Source organism: Argiope bruennichi, chromosome 3, assembly GCF_947563725.1.
Source record: "Argiope bruennichi chromosome 3, qqArgBrue1.1, whole genome shotgun sequence".
Lineage (NCBI taxonomy): Eukaryota > Metazoa > Arthropoda > Arachnida > Araneae > Araneidae > Argiope > Argiope bruennichi.
Genome location: NC_079153.1, coordinates 137043070 through 137061688, shown reverse-complemented (window position 1 = coordinate 137061688; position 18619 = coordinate 137043070). Strand labels below are relative to the sequence as shown.

General features: G+C 29.9%; 1 protein-coding gene across 1 annotated transcript in view; it reads right to left on the bottom strand.

Annotated features, from left to right (window-relative positions):
- Positions 1–18619, bottom strand: part of LOC129962662 (gem-associated protein 5-like) — a 100545-nt gene that overhangs the window by 1515 nt on the left and 80411 nt on the right. Inside the window, exons 22-25 of the mRNA XM_056076554.1 lie at positions 11640–11709; positions 10544–10764; positions 9130–9286; positions 2937–4309 (exon numbers count right to left, since the gene is read on the bottom strand). Coding sequence (XP_055932529.1) covers positions 2937–4309; positions 9130–9286; positions 10544–10764; positions 11640–11709 — 1821 coding nt within the window. The remainder of the gene's footprint in view (positions 1–2936; positions 4310–9129; positions 9287–10543; positions 10765–11639; positions 11710–18619) is intronic.

Here is an 18619-nt window from a genome sequence, read left to right as displayed (position 1 = left end):
CTTTTGGCCGTTTTATTATTGTCAGTTTGTAATTCAGTTTTTTCTCATTGATGTGGGCTATAAGCATTTGATGGTCAACTACAGTTGGACTCAGAAATTAGACACATACAAATTTCATCAGATGAAATTGGACTGCAATTAAAAGATCATTGCATGGGCTAAACCATGTAGCGAGAAAATTCTATGGTTACATGGCAGAATATATATATACTGGAGGAAAAACAACAACTCTATAACTGAAAATGTTTGTTGTTTCCTCTAGGAAATAACCAAAGTGTTCCCTTTTGAGACAAAAATATTAAATGAATCAAGTGTATTAATTCCTTAAAAGTTTTTCTGAAAAACCTCCATCCCTAAAACATTCTTCATTCTTTCTTTTCTTTTGATTATGTACTATTCCTGTTATCCTCACAATCCTGCTAGCCTCATATTCAATGTGCTAGCAAAACTTCTAGGTTCCAACTTCTGCTGTTAGCAAAGCCATAGGATGTTAAGTTAAAAAAATTCTGCTCAGTGGCTTTTTCAGACGTCGCATGCTCTAAATTTTGTGTCTATACAACAGACCAGCACAGCAGGTTAGCAAAAAGTTCTTTATTTCAGAATTATACATAATAGAAGCTATAGTGAGCCATAAAGGTTTTTAAAAAAAGTCTTTAGAGATAAAACTATACCAACAGTAAAGACCATAATTTTAATGCAGAAAGTGGGTAACTTAACTGTTTTGCTGACTTATTTATTTGGTCTGCCATCTTGATTGGTGAGGCAAAAGGCACATTAAATTAGAATTTTAAAAATAAATGTTATAGAATCCGTTACATTCACACACAAAAAAAGCAGATTAAAATGCAAAAATATTCAATGAACATTTATTCTCATATAATTTAATATGTCCTCAGTAAATTTTCAATCCTCTTGAAAATTTAAGGTATAAAGTAATCTAAATTACAGAATATAATAAATGAGTTTAATATATATAGAATGACAAACCAATTTAAATTTGAAGCTGAAGCCAAATATGTCATATCCATTTATTCAGTACTAGATTGTTGACCATTTATCTAATACTTATACTTGACCAGCTGGTTTGCAAGATTAATAATCAAGACATTTTTCAATTAAATGTTTTATATAACTTGGTATTGATGGCTTCATCAAATAGTTTTAAGCTTCAAGTTTTGATGGTCATATTATTTTTGAAGTCTTGCACAATTATGTTCATCGCACTCTCTACCTCTCTTTTATCTATTCTAAAATTTGAATTTGAAACTTAAGTGATCAAAATTCAACTAACATATTAACAAACAAAACATTTATTTATACTACAGAATACTTTTTTAATTTATGCAATTTCTTAAAGATACACATTTTCTATATGATGAGTCAAATTTCTCTAAACCACTGTACAATTAAGTTTACTCTCAAAAAGATTTAAATGAGTATAAATTATTTTGTTTCGGGTAATTAATATACTTCTGGAAAAATAATAAAGGCTAAATTTTATACAATCCATTAGTCCCATTAATTCTTTTTTAATAAAATACTCTTGTTACTCCAAATTTTAAATAAAAATAAATATTTCAATATTGTGTGAAATATGTTAATACGACTATGTTATATTAAGTAACAGGAAGGTTATTTTATATGGATCATCATTAATTTAAGACAATCGACAATTTCATTATTGCATGTCAACCTCAAGCGGAGAAACATCGGACGTTGACTGGCACATCTTCAAGATGGTCAACAAAGTGGTCTAAAATCAAGTTCTTTTATAAAATGGCAATATTCAGATTTTCATAACTCAATTATTGCCACAAAAGAGCGAAACTTCTCTTATTAGAACTTCAAGTATATTTTATTATGATTCATATGACTGAGAATCTATGGAAATTAAAATTCAGTAATTCATCAGAATATTTATTGACTTTTTCTTCATTTAGACCATTTATCTTAACTAGGTATATGTTCTTAATAACTAACAGTTCAGAAATTAACTATTGAGCCTTGGATTAACATTAATATTCTGTGTGTATTAAACCTTGTTTGTCTTAAATAAAACGGATTTATTGAATCAATAATATAGATACTGTAAAAGATGATAGAAAACTTTTTCTTACATTTTTTTTTTAGAAAATATCTTTCATAATTATTTTATTTTATACAGACAGATGCTGCAAATTATACTTTTCTAGGTTTAATTTGCAGTGAGAATTAATTTCTTAATCTTTTGAGCTTTCATCAGTATGATGGCAACATGTATATAAAAATTAATTGTTTCATACAAACATGACATGCTTATATATGTTACACTTTATACTTATACAAATAAAAATTATTAGAAAACATTCTTAAAAACTAATTAAATTGCAAAATAATATATACCATAGAGAAAATAGTGTTTTTAAATTTTAAGATGTAAAATCATTTTTATACTATAATATTTTTAGAAGATGTCAAAATTTTGTTTGATTTTTTAATTAAAATTTCAAAATTGCCTTGAAGTGCAATTCTCACCCTTCAAAATATATGTGTACCAAGTTTAGGAATTCCAAGTCTAGCGTGTAGTAGACAAAAACACACATATATATTTGTAATATATAGGAATGTATGCTTGCAAAGATGTAAATACAAATTTCAAAATGTGTATACCATTGTCCAACAAAATTTTGAGGCTAATGAAAATTTTACAGATTTGGTTCTATCTTATTTCTTTATCAAAAGGAAAGAAAAATGGTCTAGCAAAAATTGCACTCTATATTTTTCTAGATAGCCACATAATTTAACTAAAATGTACACATTCAATGAAATGTAAAATTAGTCAAATGTTTACGAAAAGTAAAAGGCAGTAAACTTTTATGACATAACAGGGGTTTTGAAATTGATATATGATTATTTGTACAATAATACTTCACAATAGTAAAATATTAAAAACCAACCTTTGCCTTCAATTCCAGAAGATGAATAAATTCTGGTAACTCCTTTAGCAAATTTTCGTCTGTTATTTGACTTGAATTTGCATCAAGTTTATTTGCAGACTCGTGAATTTCTTGAGGTGATGAATAATTATGATCATTAGAAACGAATGCTGTAAGCATATTTTCATTAGTAAATGCCATAGCAGAATTTGGAATCACATTTTTATCATCATTTTGAACAATGTTTGGAATTTTATTAAATTCTGCAAATGAATTACAATATTCCTTTTTATCATCACCATCCACAGAGACTTCGACTTGGTTTGTTTTAGTGCTTTGTACTTCATCCACAGATTTAAGACTTTGAACTAATGAGGGTAAATCAGTTTTATCAGTCAAATCTTTGACTTTTCCTCTATTTATTTCTGAACAAAGCTTAGATTTATTTAAATTAGCTTTAGAAAATTTGTTGAGCTCATGTGATGCTTTAGCAAGATGTAAAGATGCTAAACGTTCTTTCAGGTAATACAACAAGGTGAATTCTTCTTTGCATATATTAGACATAAGAAATAATATCACATGATAAAACAAATCTATGCTGGCTAAACATTGGTTATGTGAATTATCATCATCAGAATGAACTTGAGAAATACAGTTTCCAACACTCGACATATTTTCACTAGAATAAATTTCATCATAGCATTTGTTTTTTGAAGCATTCTTGGGTTCTTCATTGTCTACATTTGGAAACAATTCCTTCTCAAAGATTTTTTCTTCATTTGAAGACATTTCATTAGAACATGAATCTAGGATGTTTTCTCTTTGAAATGAATTTTCAGATGCATTTTCTAAAGTAATGCTTGCTCCTAAATTAGTTAAAGTCCAAATTTTTTCATCTGCTTCTTTAAGTGTAATGTCTATAAGAGTTTCCAATTCACACGATTCTTCTTCTTTTTGAATTTCTGTTTCATAAATTAAACTGCATTCTGAAGGAATTTCGGCCACAGTTTTATCAACAACAATATTTTCATCGGCATTATTTTCTAAATCAGAATTCACTTTTTTAGCATAGCATTCTAATGTTATAACTTTTTTATCCATAACTCTTGATAAATCATGGACAATATAGGAAACAAAATAAGTTAATATAAATTCACTAAAGTCCTTTAGAGATAATGCAGCTGCAATTTTTTCAATTACTGTATGTAAGTCATTTTGAAGACTTTCTTTGGAAACTATGGTTAAATCAAAAGGTTGAGATTTATTCATAATTTTTTCACTGACACACTGAAGAATATGTTGGTATTGTGTTATAACCTTATTTGTGTTGCTCCCTAGGTTATGTACTTTACTTTGGCATATAATATTCTTCGTGTCTTGACTCCACAGTAAATCTGTAATTCAATAAACGAATATTTTAAACTTATCGTTTAAATGACAAATATTAAATAATAATGCATGAAATTTACAACAAAGATAATAATTACAATATAGAATAGAATATTTTATGAAAATATAATTTAGCCATTACTTTTGCAAGAGAATACAAAAGAAAGTAGAAATGCTTTATAAGAGAATGAATGGGAAGACCTATCTTGCAAGCTTTTTTAAAATGGAATTAAAGAAATTTTATTTTTCAGAACTGGGAAATGAAATTTCAAATACTATTAAAGGAGGAATAATATGTTCTTTATAAAAAGTGTGTACATTCAGAAAGAAGATCATTTATTTGGCACACAATCTTAATGATTTGTCCTGTCAAATACAACAGCATATATGAATGTAAATTCAAACATTACAAAAATATAAAGTAATCTTCTTTTTTTTTTTTTTTTTTTGGATTGATTTAATATCACATAGATTTTTATTTAAATTTGTAAGATGTGTCAACTTGATTGCAAAATAAATAAATAAATAAAACTTTCAATGTTGCACAAGCAATCAAGCATAGATTCGAAAAGGAACTGCAGTGAACTGAGCACTGAATGATGTGTGTAATTCGGCAGAGTTGGTGAATCATGACGACTTATTTATAACTGTAATATTTGCTATGTTGTAGTGTCTTTTGTGTTCATGTTTTGTGCTTATGTCAAATAAAGCAAGCATTAAAATGATGTGTCAGCTTGAACTGATTCAAAGTGCTAGAGCAGCTGGTAGCTGCTAAGAATCTTTACATAACATCCAACAAAAATAGATGTACAAAGCATGAATACAATTATTATAATACCTATACTAGTATATATAAATACCTGTTCTATAAATTAATAGTAAAAAAGTGAGTCTTTGCAGTATTGGTTGAACAGAGTGCAAACGAATGCACTGTAATAGTAAGATTAAGTAAAAATATGAATAAATAAAGTAAAATAATAAACTATTGTCAGGAGTAGTTTGAAACTTCTGGTTTTTATTGGCAACATTAACAATGTTATTTTAATTACTTAATTATATTTAAAATAATAATTATTAAAAAATTAATTTTATTATGATTAAAAGTTTAATTTTATTAAACATTTTTTAGCATCATAATCAATGCTGACTAAATATAATAATACAATTCAAATTCCAATTAATAATATATTGGAATTTGAATGTTATTGCAGAAAATTACAAATATGATTGCACGCTTGTATATTCTATATATATTATATAAAGCAAAATGTTTGCAAAAGTGGTGTCTGAATATGCATTAAGTACTGGATATATATATATATATTTTTAAGCTTACAAGCAGGAAATATTTTATATCACATTTCCATAGTTTTATTTTAAAAACAACCCAATTGCCATTGTGTTGGTCTTTTTCTTTTTAAGAAAAATTAAATTCATCAATTTAATAAATTTTTCATAAGATCTATAAATGGATTAAATATAAGTGCTAGATTAGATTTTAACAGCTTTATCTTTAAAAAAAAACGGAAGAAAGAAAAGAAACTAAAGACACATGCAATTTCTTAATTTTAATTCTTCCTACTTGGGGGGAGGGGACTAATGATCAACCGGAAAATGCTATAGATTTTTTTTCGCATTGGATATTATTTTTGTGAAACGTCTATCATGAAAATAATATTTCATAAGTAAAGATCAGGTTTAAGGAACTCTAAAAATAATTCTGATGAACAGAGGTGCCACTCAAATATGGAAAAAAATTTCCTTGTGTTTTCCCTCTATGCATATTCAAGATACAAGGTTGAAAAAATGCTGAAGATGTAAAAGTAGCATTTCCTCATGTGCTTATTATTAATATGATTTTAAGCAGTGGAAAAAGCAAGGAAAGGAAGCAACAATTTAACATTATTCAAAATAATAGCATAATAAAAGAATTTTGATATTTACAAAAAAATTCATTATTTATTATCAAGAATTCAGCAAGACAAAAATTATATATTAAGGAGAGATATATTACCTCTAATGCTCTTTAGTTGTAAGTTATACAAATTTAATCATTCTGGTGAAATAAAACACAAGACATTTTTGTTATGATGCAAATCATTTAATGATTACTAAACAAAAATATATGAATTGGTAAAACACTACAATTGCAAAACATTACTTTTTTTTATTTATTCATTTTTGCCAATTCATGTATTTGGGCATCCATTCTTTTTCAGCTATCAAGTTATGGAGCTAATCTTAACTACATAAGGTTCGACATTTTTGTTCGGCTTAACATACACTTTTTAACTATTTCCCTTTTAGTGAACATGACTAGTAAGTGCCTGTTTTCCCATATTACTTTGGTTTATTATTTTCTTACAAAGCAAGCAATACCCAAAAATGGATTTTGAAAGACTTCTCGAAATCATTCAGCAAAGTAAGAATTGATTTTTTTCATCTGTCTAATTGGTATAAACTACGGATTTTGAGCAGCTCATTATTTTAAAAAATTCTCTAATCTACACTGAATAAGTTCATACTTTTATCACCTCAACTTTTAAATTTAGACCCAAATGCAATGATGACGTTTGGGTCTAAATTTAAAAGTTTTTTCAAATCCTCCAGAGGGGACAAATGCGAACTCCCAGATCGTACATATGCTGACACAAATTTGAGAGAGGGGAGATTTCCTAATTTAACTTTAATAATTGTCGCGTTCATCCTCTCTAAAACGGTAGTGGGGAAAACGTGATGTTCAATTATTGATTTCACATAAATACAAGTACCTCCTGACATGAGCTAATAATTATTCATATCTCCGGATCTGTCATTTTTATATATCCGATAATTAGCAATTAGGGTGTGTACTCCGGGGGCAGTAGGGTCTCTTGAACCAATAGCACATCAAGATTTTGCTCTAAAACAAAGTCTCTCACCTCAGCGGTCCTGTGCCGCAAGCTATTTGCGTTCCAAGTGCAAACTTTAAGATTATGCAAGTTAACCAAGTTATAACAATTGAATGTTAATGTTGGGGATTGTTACTTAGACTGACATATTGTTCAAAAAGAAAATATGCCATATCAGCACCTTGGGATGCAGCACAAATTGCTGGTAAAGTTTTTTTGTAAGCTTGGTGTAGAAGAGGTGTGTCGCACCAATCTTCTCTCATGAGAATAGCTAGACCTGAAAAGATGTCGGAGAAAATTTTAGAATTTATCGCATCCACTGGGACCGACTGATTTTGATTAGGGGCTTTAGCAGCTGGTGAGACTGTTTTTCATTCTACTGGGGTCTCTAATAAAGGAAATTCTGACTCTGAATTTGTCAGAATTTTTGAAAACTGCACATTTTTTTCCATTTTTCTGAAATTTTTAAAAGGTTGATGTGTACGGGTATGTCCCATATGGATTTATTGGAGAGGTGATTTTTTTAAAAGTTACTAGTGGCGTTGTTTCGTCCCCTCAGTTTTGGGAATCATGGCCATTGGCGCCAGTTCACCGTGTGATCACCTGCACAATTAGCACAAGTTAATTTATCCTCATAGGCTAGAGTGCAATCCTTAGCCGTGTGAGGTCCTGCACATTTAACAGGAAGTTTGCAAGCTTCAGAGCTGTGGAAGAAGCCATGACACCGCCTCCAATAAAGGATATTATCTTTCTTCCCAAACTCGTAAATTACGGACATTGGGCAAGGACAGGAACACCTTTACAGATTTGGTTACAAAATTGTCATATACCATCTCTCTTTAGATGCTAAATCTGTGTATAATAATTTTATTTCTCTAATTCTTTTCATTTGATAGTTATGTTGCTCTCTATTCATGCCGTAGGACAGAATTCCTCTGAATGGATTTTGTTCAAAAATTTGATAGAAAGTTGCAAACTTGATCTTAGTCCTTAACTGGGGAGGTGAAAATTTAGGCTTTAGCTGGGGAGGTGAAAATTTAGGCTTTAACTGGTGAAAAATAAATACAAAAGAAATTCCTGACATAAATACTATTTACTTACACTTACAGAAGACAACAATATAGTAAATCAAATGACATATTTTGCTTGCTATTAGCATTTGTAGATTGCAAGAAACAAGCAGTATTCAAATATTTTTTTGGTGGATTGTACAATGGCATAGTTATTTTTTAAATTTGTTTCATAAATACTAAAAAATTCCACTAAGTGATTTCTGTTTAATCAAAAATGAATAATTTAGATTTGTTTTTCAATAAAGAAAAAATGCCTAAATGAAAATAAAATAATAAACAATAAAGTAAAGGTTCAATAAGGCAACAATGAAAAATTTATAAAACTGTAGGAGAAAAAATTCATTTTACATAAGAAAATTAAAAACATTTACTGCAATTTGTGACAAAAAGAAAAAAGAAGTATGGAAAATGCTCCAATTACAAGGAATCACTGACATTAATTTTAAACATTTAGCCTTTAGTAAATTTCGATATCCCAAACATAAACTATTATTTATTATGAATCCTAAAGATTTTTAAATGCAAAATAATGAAACACATGGTAATAAAGCTCATATTTTATGAAATAATTATCAACTTAGAAACTATCCAGTAGATAAAAATTCTTATTTATAACCAGTAAAATAGAATGTTTAGAAATGGGAAGTCAGTCACTGATCAGCAATTTGAAAAGTTCCGTAATTTGAATTACACACTCATAAAAACAAACTTGATACTCTACTTCTCTAACACCAATTTGGGGGGAAAAAAATTACAATATTAAGATAAAATTTAAAAATATTTGCCTCCAAAATAACCATTATTTAGTAATATTTTGATTACAGAAGTAACATAGTGAAAAAAAAACTAAAAATAACTTACTTATTGGAAAAAATAGCATAAAAACAACTCTAGGCAAGAAAACTATATTGCATGAGGAATCAAAAATCTTTAAGAAATTTGCAGTTGCTGCTGCAGAATCTCCTGCTGCAGCCAAAAGAATGAACTTAGTAATATAAACAGCAATTGCCACATGTGCCTGTAAAAAAAATATAAGCTAAGTTTATTTTAATTAACTTTTTATAACTGTAACAAACCATCATCTCATCCGGTAATTCTCAACTCATGAAAACTGCAAAGTGGTGGTATCAGTCACATAAATATTGATATTCATTCAATCCCAGTTAATATTATACAAGGAAGTGTCTATATAAATTTTATACTCTTGATAAGTGAATATTTACATTTGTATCCTTTAAAAACAAAATAAACTCTGCCCTTCATATTGTATATCTTTTATCACCTCAACAATCACTTTGAAGGTAAACTTCTGCATGTGCCTCTTTTGAACTATAATCCATCTTGTCAGCTTTCAGTTCCTCATATCCTGTTTTGCTTACTAATAATTTTAACGCTATGGGGAAGAGAGGAATATCTCCTTCAACGAGGCAGAAAATAACAAAACTAAAAAGAGAAACTAATCATTAATATAAAATTAAGACATGATGCTTTCTTTTATCACAGAAAAATTGTTCTAAAAGTTGATAAATGCATACAAATAATATAAGTATATTCACAGGAATCCATTTTTTTTGTATGGTCTAGTTTTTGTATTGTTTTTTAAGAGAATATAACCAATAAAATTAGCAACAATTTTAAAAAATCACAAAGGCATGCTTTTTAATTGTTTTATCCATTTTAAGTACAATAGGTATTTGTTTCAAATGCAAAACGAATCCCCCTCCACATTTCTTTAATTTTTCAACCCTATAGGACTTTTGCTCATAATTATTTTGAAGATTATAAGTGTGATAGAAAAACCGGATGGAAAAACTAACTGATAAGATTACAACATTACTTTTTGATGGTCAGTAGAGATGACACACACACACACACAAACTGAATAAATGTTTCTTAACCCTTTAAATTGGCAAGTTGCTCAGAAATGTTATGTGTTCATTGGTTCTTAACAACAACCATTTGCCAAACTTAAAATAGCATTTACGAATGGAAAAGCTTTTACGCAAAAAGGAAATTTATGTACCTCTTAACAATGCTTACAAATACATAAACATAACAAATATTTCACTAAAACATAAACTAAAGTTTTAGAACTGTAAAATATTTTTTTAAAGCACAAGGAAAATCAATTTTCAGTAATTTTCATTTACTTGCATTTTATACATCATTAATTCATCAACATAATGCATTTGCAGTTAAAATTTCAATGAACTATAATTAAAAATTTATTTTGCAGGCCAGAAAATGCTTATGAGAAGCAAGAAACAATATTTACATCAGAAGAAGACACTGAAATGTCCCATTTAGAAGAAAAATTATCCAGTGATTTAATCATGGTTTCAAGAGAATTCTCAGTGGTAGGAAGTAAATTTTTAGATGCTAAAACATCGCAAACAAATTGGATGAAGGATTCATCAGAACCTATGCATGTAGTTCCACTCCAAAATTTAACCTCATCAGATTTTGGCAGGGAGAAGATTTCTTTTACGAAAATTCCTGGAAAAGAAAGGATTTGGGATTATACAGACAAACACAACATTCATATATAAAGAACTAGACAAAATATATGGCTATAGTCACTATCAGTCGTTCTGTATGAAAAACCTAAAATCTCTTATATTGCACAATTTTTGAATTCTTATATTCAACAACTTCAATAAGTTTAAGGATGCCTACTTCTAAATAATAACTGAGTAATTATTATTCTATATTCAGACATATGATATTTTTAATCCTACTATTTGATATGTGTATTATCTTTCAGATTTATTAAATAAGCAGTATGTTAAGGACCAGTTTTGATTTTTGAAGGATAACGACTTTTAAAGCTTTGCAACACTCAAAAGTTAATTCTACAAAATTAGAAAAAAAAGTAAAACCTTTACAATCAATACATCATATCAAAAAAATTCATAAAGAAAAAATCCCTCAGTGAAGACAAGAAAATTAAACTTTCAAATTTACATCGAAGTCGAAAAGAAAGAATTTTCGAACTTACAAATACTACAAGTATATTAATTTCTTTTAAAGATTCAGTTAGCTCAGCATCTTATGATCATAATTAAAACATTTCTATAGTCAAATTAAATTAAGAACACTCGCAATGAGTTTATATAGTATCAATATCTACCACAATGAAAAAATAAACAGTGCTTAAAATTGAACAAAAAACCCTTGTTTATAAGAACACTCAAACTCCTAAATGCTCCAACAAAAAAGTTATTTAAAATAACTTCAATCCCACATTTAAAAAAAAAATGAAAATGAGCAAGTTATTAAAAAATAAATCTGCTTTCGAATTTAAATTCATTTGAAAATAATAATCCAATAAATTTGCCTTTTTCAGTTCTAATTAAATGAGAAAAACTTACCACTCTGCATTTTTACATCACGTAAATGTTTATAAAAAGCTTCATGAACAGCAAATAAGGTACTGTACACCTGTCAATAAAATAGAACAAAAAATATGAATTCATTGTAAGATACTAATTTAAGAAAAATGCAAGAAAATTTTAAAAAGATACAGCAAATACAGATAAATCTTGGGTGTAATTTTACTATTTTCAAGAAAGTTTTTAAAAATTTACTATGAATTCAAAAATAATTCCTATTGGCAAGCTGGAAGGCAAAGGTAGATTTCTTTTTATCTAAGTTACTATTTTCAAATTCCTTTTGATCTTTAGACCAAACCTCACGGGAATGATCTTCCCGAATTTTCCTTGGATATCCTTCAATTAATCTCCCTCTATCCTTGAACATTGAATAAGGCCATGAATATCTTGAATGGCATTCACTAATGTCATGCAAGGGTAGTTACAAATAACAGATCTGGTGATAGTTACAAAGTAAGTGTGAATCTGCCATTTTTACTGAATCCATATAAAGAATATATGTTTTGGGCATTTTTTTGCAGACCGATTCCCACCAAAATTTCACTACAATTGTAGTCACAAGACAATATAATGAACTTCATTGGATTAAATCATCGTACTTATACATGATCGTATTTACATGCATGAGAAAGTACAGACACACAGATGGTCAATAAACACAAATTGGGTTTAAAATTTGGGGAAAATTTATATTAAAATATGTACAAAATATGCCAAATCTATGTACCAAATTTTATTTACATAGCTCTTTGTGCTTTATAATTATTGAGTTCCATTTGCACACAAACAACTAGTTAGACTTCCTTTACAGATTTTCTCTCAACATTTGATAGAAATTTGTATATTTGGTGAAAAAATTATGAATGAAGTTGATTTTGTGTACTTCAAAGCAGTTTTGAGTTATCTTTGTAGCATACATATTGATTGATAGCCATAATGGCAAAAATGTTTTTCGGATTCAGGTAGCATCGAAATCAAGAGTTGAATTAAAATCTTGCATTTGAATTTTTTTATCATTACATAATCTTTTTTATACTTCATAAACAATAAAATAAAAATGAAATATTACATTACTTCCCAGCATTGCAGGTTTGTAACATTTCTCCCCTCTTCTTTCAAACTTTCGATGATGACATATACTAATTTGGCGACAGCTAAAAATCCGTCTGAATCTTCACATTGCTCTTGACTTAGATTTCTTCGTTGTTAGACAACTGAGACGTACAGGACAGGACAGGGCAGCGCAGCATACAGCGGAAAAAGTAAACCACAAGTAGTAATCGGCCATAGCACACAACGCGGCCAGACGGAATCCAGCAGGAGAGGGGATTCTCGGACTTCGCTGTACGGTCTCTCCAAACGGCTCAAGTTCTCACTGTCTCCACGCTTTAGGTGTATCCAACTGCCGACTCACTACTAAACGACTTCCTACTCAATAAACGACACTACGTTGCTTCCATAGTAGACAACAGAACTCGGCACACAGCTCGGCTCAAAAATAGCTTGGGTTCCACACAACGCTGGCACTCCGCCGTTGCTTCGATATCCTCTCGAAGATTCGACACTTGACCACGACTACTAGCAGCTTGAAACTGCCGTCCTTTTATAGTTCCTGGGAGGCAGGGCGAGAACCTTCTAGGCCAATCAGTCGTATCTCGGTTCCTAATGGGCGGATCGTTAAAATTCTCCAAGTTTCTAGCATTATCTATTTTGTGGCCAAGGCCTGGGATCACTCGCTCGGCACCCGAGCAGCATCCAATATAGATTATTGTAAATCAATCTTTGCGGTGATGGAACTAACCGTGCTGGGAAGCAGCATTGCAAGTTTGTAACAATACTCTCCGTAATGCAGTAGACATCAAACCAAAGGACCATCAAATTAACAAAGGGTGGTTATAATTAAACTTGCCCTATAAACAGCATCATACAACGCAAACGGGTGAACGGATTGCAATGAAATTTGGGATATAGACTATACACGAAATGCGCTTAGGAAATTTCGGAAAAAAAAATGATTCCAAAATGTCCACCAGAGGGCGCTTTTACCGGAAAATATTAAATTCAACACAATAAACGACTAAAACGGAATACAGAAACAATATTAACATTCATTGACTAGTTTCTGATTACATTGTCATCAACCATATTAAGTAAATGTAAAGAAAAAAAATAATAGTACGCTGTTTGAGAGGAAAAAAACAGTTCAGTTTGCAGACACAAGAATCGATTAGGACGAAATTGCACAAGAGTTAATCGGGTCCAGGATGATGTGAGGAAAGGTGTTACATGTGACCACCCTCATTCACCTGCAAAATTTCAAGTCGATGAGCAGTGTGTTTAATAGCAGATCGCAAATGATCAGTTGTGATGCTTAGCATATGAAGCGTTATAAAGTTCTTTAAATCATTCAATGTCGCAATAAGATACCGACATCATTACAGCCGGAAACATCGACATAAAACATGGCAACAACCAAAATTGTTTCTTACACTAACCTGTTTTGCATAAAGATTCCTCTTCGCAAGAATGAAACCTCGATACTTTTTCCAAGAATTAACAGATTTTCCCGGTTTTACATTTTATTAATCATAATTCTTGTTCTGGATTGTTAATACTGTTTCTGTATTCCGTTTTGGACGTTTATTGTGTTAAATTTAATGTTTTTCCAGAAAAGGCGCCCTCTGATGAACATTTTGGATTTTTTTCCCCCCAAATTCCGTGAGCGCATCTTGTGTATAATCTATGTACACTCTTCTCCCGAAGTTGTTATCTGGCTTATAATGTTACCACCACAGTATCAATGACGGAATAAATCTCATGGCAACTTCATGTGTGGAATATAGAACTTTTTTTTTTTTTTTTAATCTTTCCTTTAAGCTGAGGAGGCCAGAATCTGTATCACTGAATTTAGAGGATTTATTATACATCATAAAGGGTTTATACTAAGAAGGAAGGTATTAAGAAGGAACAAATTATTTGTTCATTATTTGACAGTCACAATTATCTGTTAGCCCCAAGCGATTCTAACAGATGGCGGTATCTGTTGACTGGATTGAGTAAGTATTCTAACAGATGGCGCTGTGTTAAAAGTACCAACGTTTCACATAAGCTACAATTTAATGGCATAACCACCACGTGTTGCTGAGGCTAAAGTATAAGTTAAATTTATTTCGTAGTAAACGCAATACAATGAAATTCAATTGTTCTTACTTTTTCAATTTTTCGTATTAGCATAGCCGACCACGTGTTATTTAGACTGAAGTATAAATTGAATTCATATTGTAGTAAAAGTAATACAGTGGAATTCTTCTTGCTTTTTAATTATTAGTGCTCCATTGTTCAACAATCTTTAATTAAAATATATACATGTATTATCACATAGTTATATTATTATATATTTGCTATACATCAAATCACATTGTATGATATATGTATTTTGATGGTTATGAGGTACTTAAGACTTCAGGATCAAAAATTTATCTTAATATATATAAATTACGTGTCACGTTGTTTGTCCGCGATGGACTCCTAAACTACTTAACCGATTTTAATCAAATTTGCACACCGTGTGCAGTTTGATCTAACTTAAAAGATAGGATAGCCCCTTTTTTGAATTTTTAATTAGAATTTTAATTATTAATTAAAAACTAACTTTCCCGCCGAAAAAATCTTTTCATTTTCCCCACCGCCAAATGAGTACGGCTTCAGTTTTTTCCCCCAACAGTCATGAGGCTAGGCTTAAGATTTTTCGGCTGATTATTCGAAACGATTCTATCTATTTTCTTAATGTTTGATGTATTTAAAATTAAACATTGTTAATTAATCGATCTTTCAGATTCATTCTTAAGTACTTTTGAATTAAAATAAAACAGAATAAAGGAAATTAAAAATTTCTAATCTGCATTGCGTTACCCCAACTGGAGTAGAAAAACTAACGCATTTGCGTTACCGTAACTGGCATTGAAAATTCACGCATGCGCATTGTGTTCTGATTGTTGACATGATAACCATTATCAACGGATGATTTAAATTATTTTTAGGTTAGTTGCATGTTTGTGTAATTAAATTGTATTTATGTTAGTTATATATTTTTTGTATACGCTTATAGTTTTAAGTACATCGTTTTTTTAAGTAGTTTTTTTTTAACCTGTTTTCGACCGATTATTTTAAACGGTTCATTTTATTTTCTGAGTGTTTGTTGCATTTAAAATTAAACATTGTTAATTAATCGATCTGTTCATGAGGAATCTGAGAAAAATTTGTTGACAAATTCTTGAGATATTACATAAATTAAGGAAGATATTCTTTAGTGCCCATAAAGTTTAAACGCTCAGTGACTCTGTTTTCAGTAATCATATTATAAAAAAGTGTTTTGTTTCAGTAAAAAATATTATTATATTAATTGCAGATTAATTCTTTCCACTTAAATTTAAAGCATAAATTCTACGAGAGGTAACAGAAAATTAGAGAGAAACATATTACGTTATAACTGAAGGCCTTTATAATATTATGAGTGAATTATATGACTATCAAAATTTGAATTTTAAAATATTTTGATGAAGAATCTATTAAAGTTGGAATTGCGTAAAATATTTAATTATTAAAATTTAAACGAACAATAAGATTGACGAACCGGCTGGTCGCTGAAGGCGGCCAGTATATATATATACAGGGTGTTTATAAAGTCCCGGAACCATTTTGATGTTTAATAACTCATAAAATAATAAAGATAGATTTAAATTAATAACATAAATGGTTAAATAGACTCAAAAAGTTTCATGACCCTTGTCAATGAACTTCCACGTGTGCCCCCTTCGTCGCACGGAGAATATCAAGTCGATAGTGAATTTCACGCCAGGTAGCGACAAGCATGTCGGCATCCACAAAGCCATTTGCGCACATTATGGTGATTAACAATGCCAGAAACATGAAAGGATGCTTCATCGGAGAACATTATGCTCTTCAGAAAATCAGCAGCATCTTCTATCCTCCTTAGCATATCTGTTGCAAAGGCCATCCTCCTAGGCCTATCGTTCGGTTCGAAAACTTGAACAATTTGAACTTTGTATGCATGCAGTCTTAATTTTTTCTTAATAACCTTGTACACCGTCGAAATTGGGATATCCAATTCTGTTGCCGCTGATCTCACAGATATTCTAGGATTGTGTAAAAATGTCTCTCTGACACGCTCAACATCAAAATCACTTGTGCAAGGACGTCTGGAACGTTTCTTATCTTCGATACTTCCAATTTCTAGAAAATTCTTTTTCCACCGCAAGATGCTGTTTTTGGAAGGAGGATCTTTTTGATAAATTCTTCTGAAATTTATCTGTGCTTGCACTATCGATTTCATTTCTATGAACCACCATAAAATCTGTGTTTTCTCTTGTGGTGTATGCATTCTCCTTAATATCCGCTAGAATAAAACATCACATACAAAAGTACTACATAGAACAAACACATCAAAAGTAAACATAACATTGCAATAGTTGCCAAAAACAAAAGAGAGAAAAATGCAATTAATAATCAGACAATATTTAGAAAAGTACAGATATTTAGACTGGAAAATGAAATTATCTGAAATTAACCACACGTGCAGACGATATTTACAAAAGTAAAAATATTCAAACCTGAAAAGGAAAATATATGAGTTATTCCATCAATAAATGCCATAAGTTTGTTTATATCTTTATTATTTTACGAGTTATTAAACATCAAAATGGGTCCGGGACTTTATAAACACCCTGTATATATATAATGAAATAAAAAAAGCTTTTGAAAATTTTTAAGCTATTCGTTTTTATATAATGTTGCCATTAAATCATTATTTTTATTTAAATTTTATTCCAAGTGCTTTTAAACAATTTCAACATAAATTGTTGATGTTAGAAACAAAAAATAGGGCTTAGAAAAGACTTTTTAGCCTTTAATGTTTAAGATATTGGAGTTATCGAAACATTTTAAATACAAACTTATTTATCTTAATAAGATGCTAATTTCCATAATTTGATTAATTTTTCTATCTTAAAAATTAAGAAGGTAATAGCGAAACGAAAATTTCAATCCCCCCCTTTTGAGTTAGATGACCCATCTACAAAGTCATTTGAGACTTTTATTCTTCTTTCAACATATTTTAAGCCAGTTAAAATCCAAACAAAATTACTCCAGATATCTGGTTTACAAGATAACAGTTATCTTATTTACAAGATAACATGGAAAAAGTAGAATAACATGGAAAAGAAGTTATACGCAAATATATGCATATGTAACGATATCTCTAAATCTAAATTAATTTCCTTTTATTTTAATTTAACCCATATAAATTTAATTCTAAAATGTTCTCTTATTTCCTGATCCAATTCCATCCCTTTTATTTAATACTACAGAAGCTCTGTAAAAATGCTTAAATCTGCACTTTTACATGCTCCAAGTAAAGCGATAAAAAGCAGTCAAGCCAAGCAAATTTTTAAAAGATACCTAAATTTCCCTTGTCTAAACCGACACATGTAAAGAAATCCATATCAGAATCTCACAGTATATAATCATGGGGATAAATATTTTGTTCACTCTTTGCTCGGTTTTCACTCATTGTGGATTGATGTGCCTTGTTGTGTACTGCTTGTATATAAATTATGCTTACCAGAATGGAATAAAGCGAAGTTTAAAATCCAAAAGTGTCTTCTCTCTTCGACCCCGATTCTGGTTCAAAGATATGTTTATATTATATTATATATATATAAACTTTTGAACCATGTGTGGTTTTGGGTTCTAGGGGTGGTGGTCAATGATCTGTAGAAATTTTCCCAAAGTTTTGTTATGAGAACTATTGCAATAGGTAGTCTGTTAGGAAGGAATCTACCTAATAATATACTTTTTAGCAGTCTACACAGTTTGATGTGTTAGTAAAGTGATGAGACCATATCTGACTAAACTGAAACAAACTGACTTGCCGTGCTCAT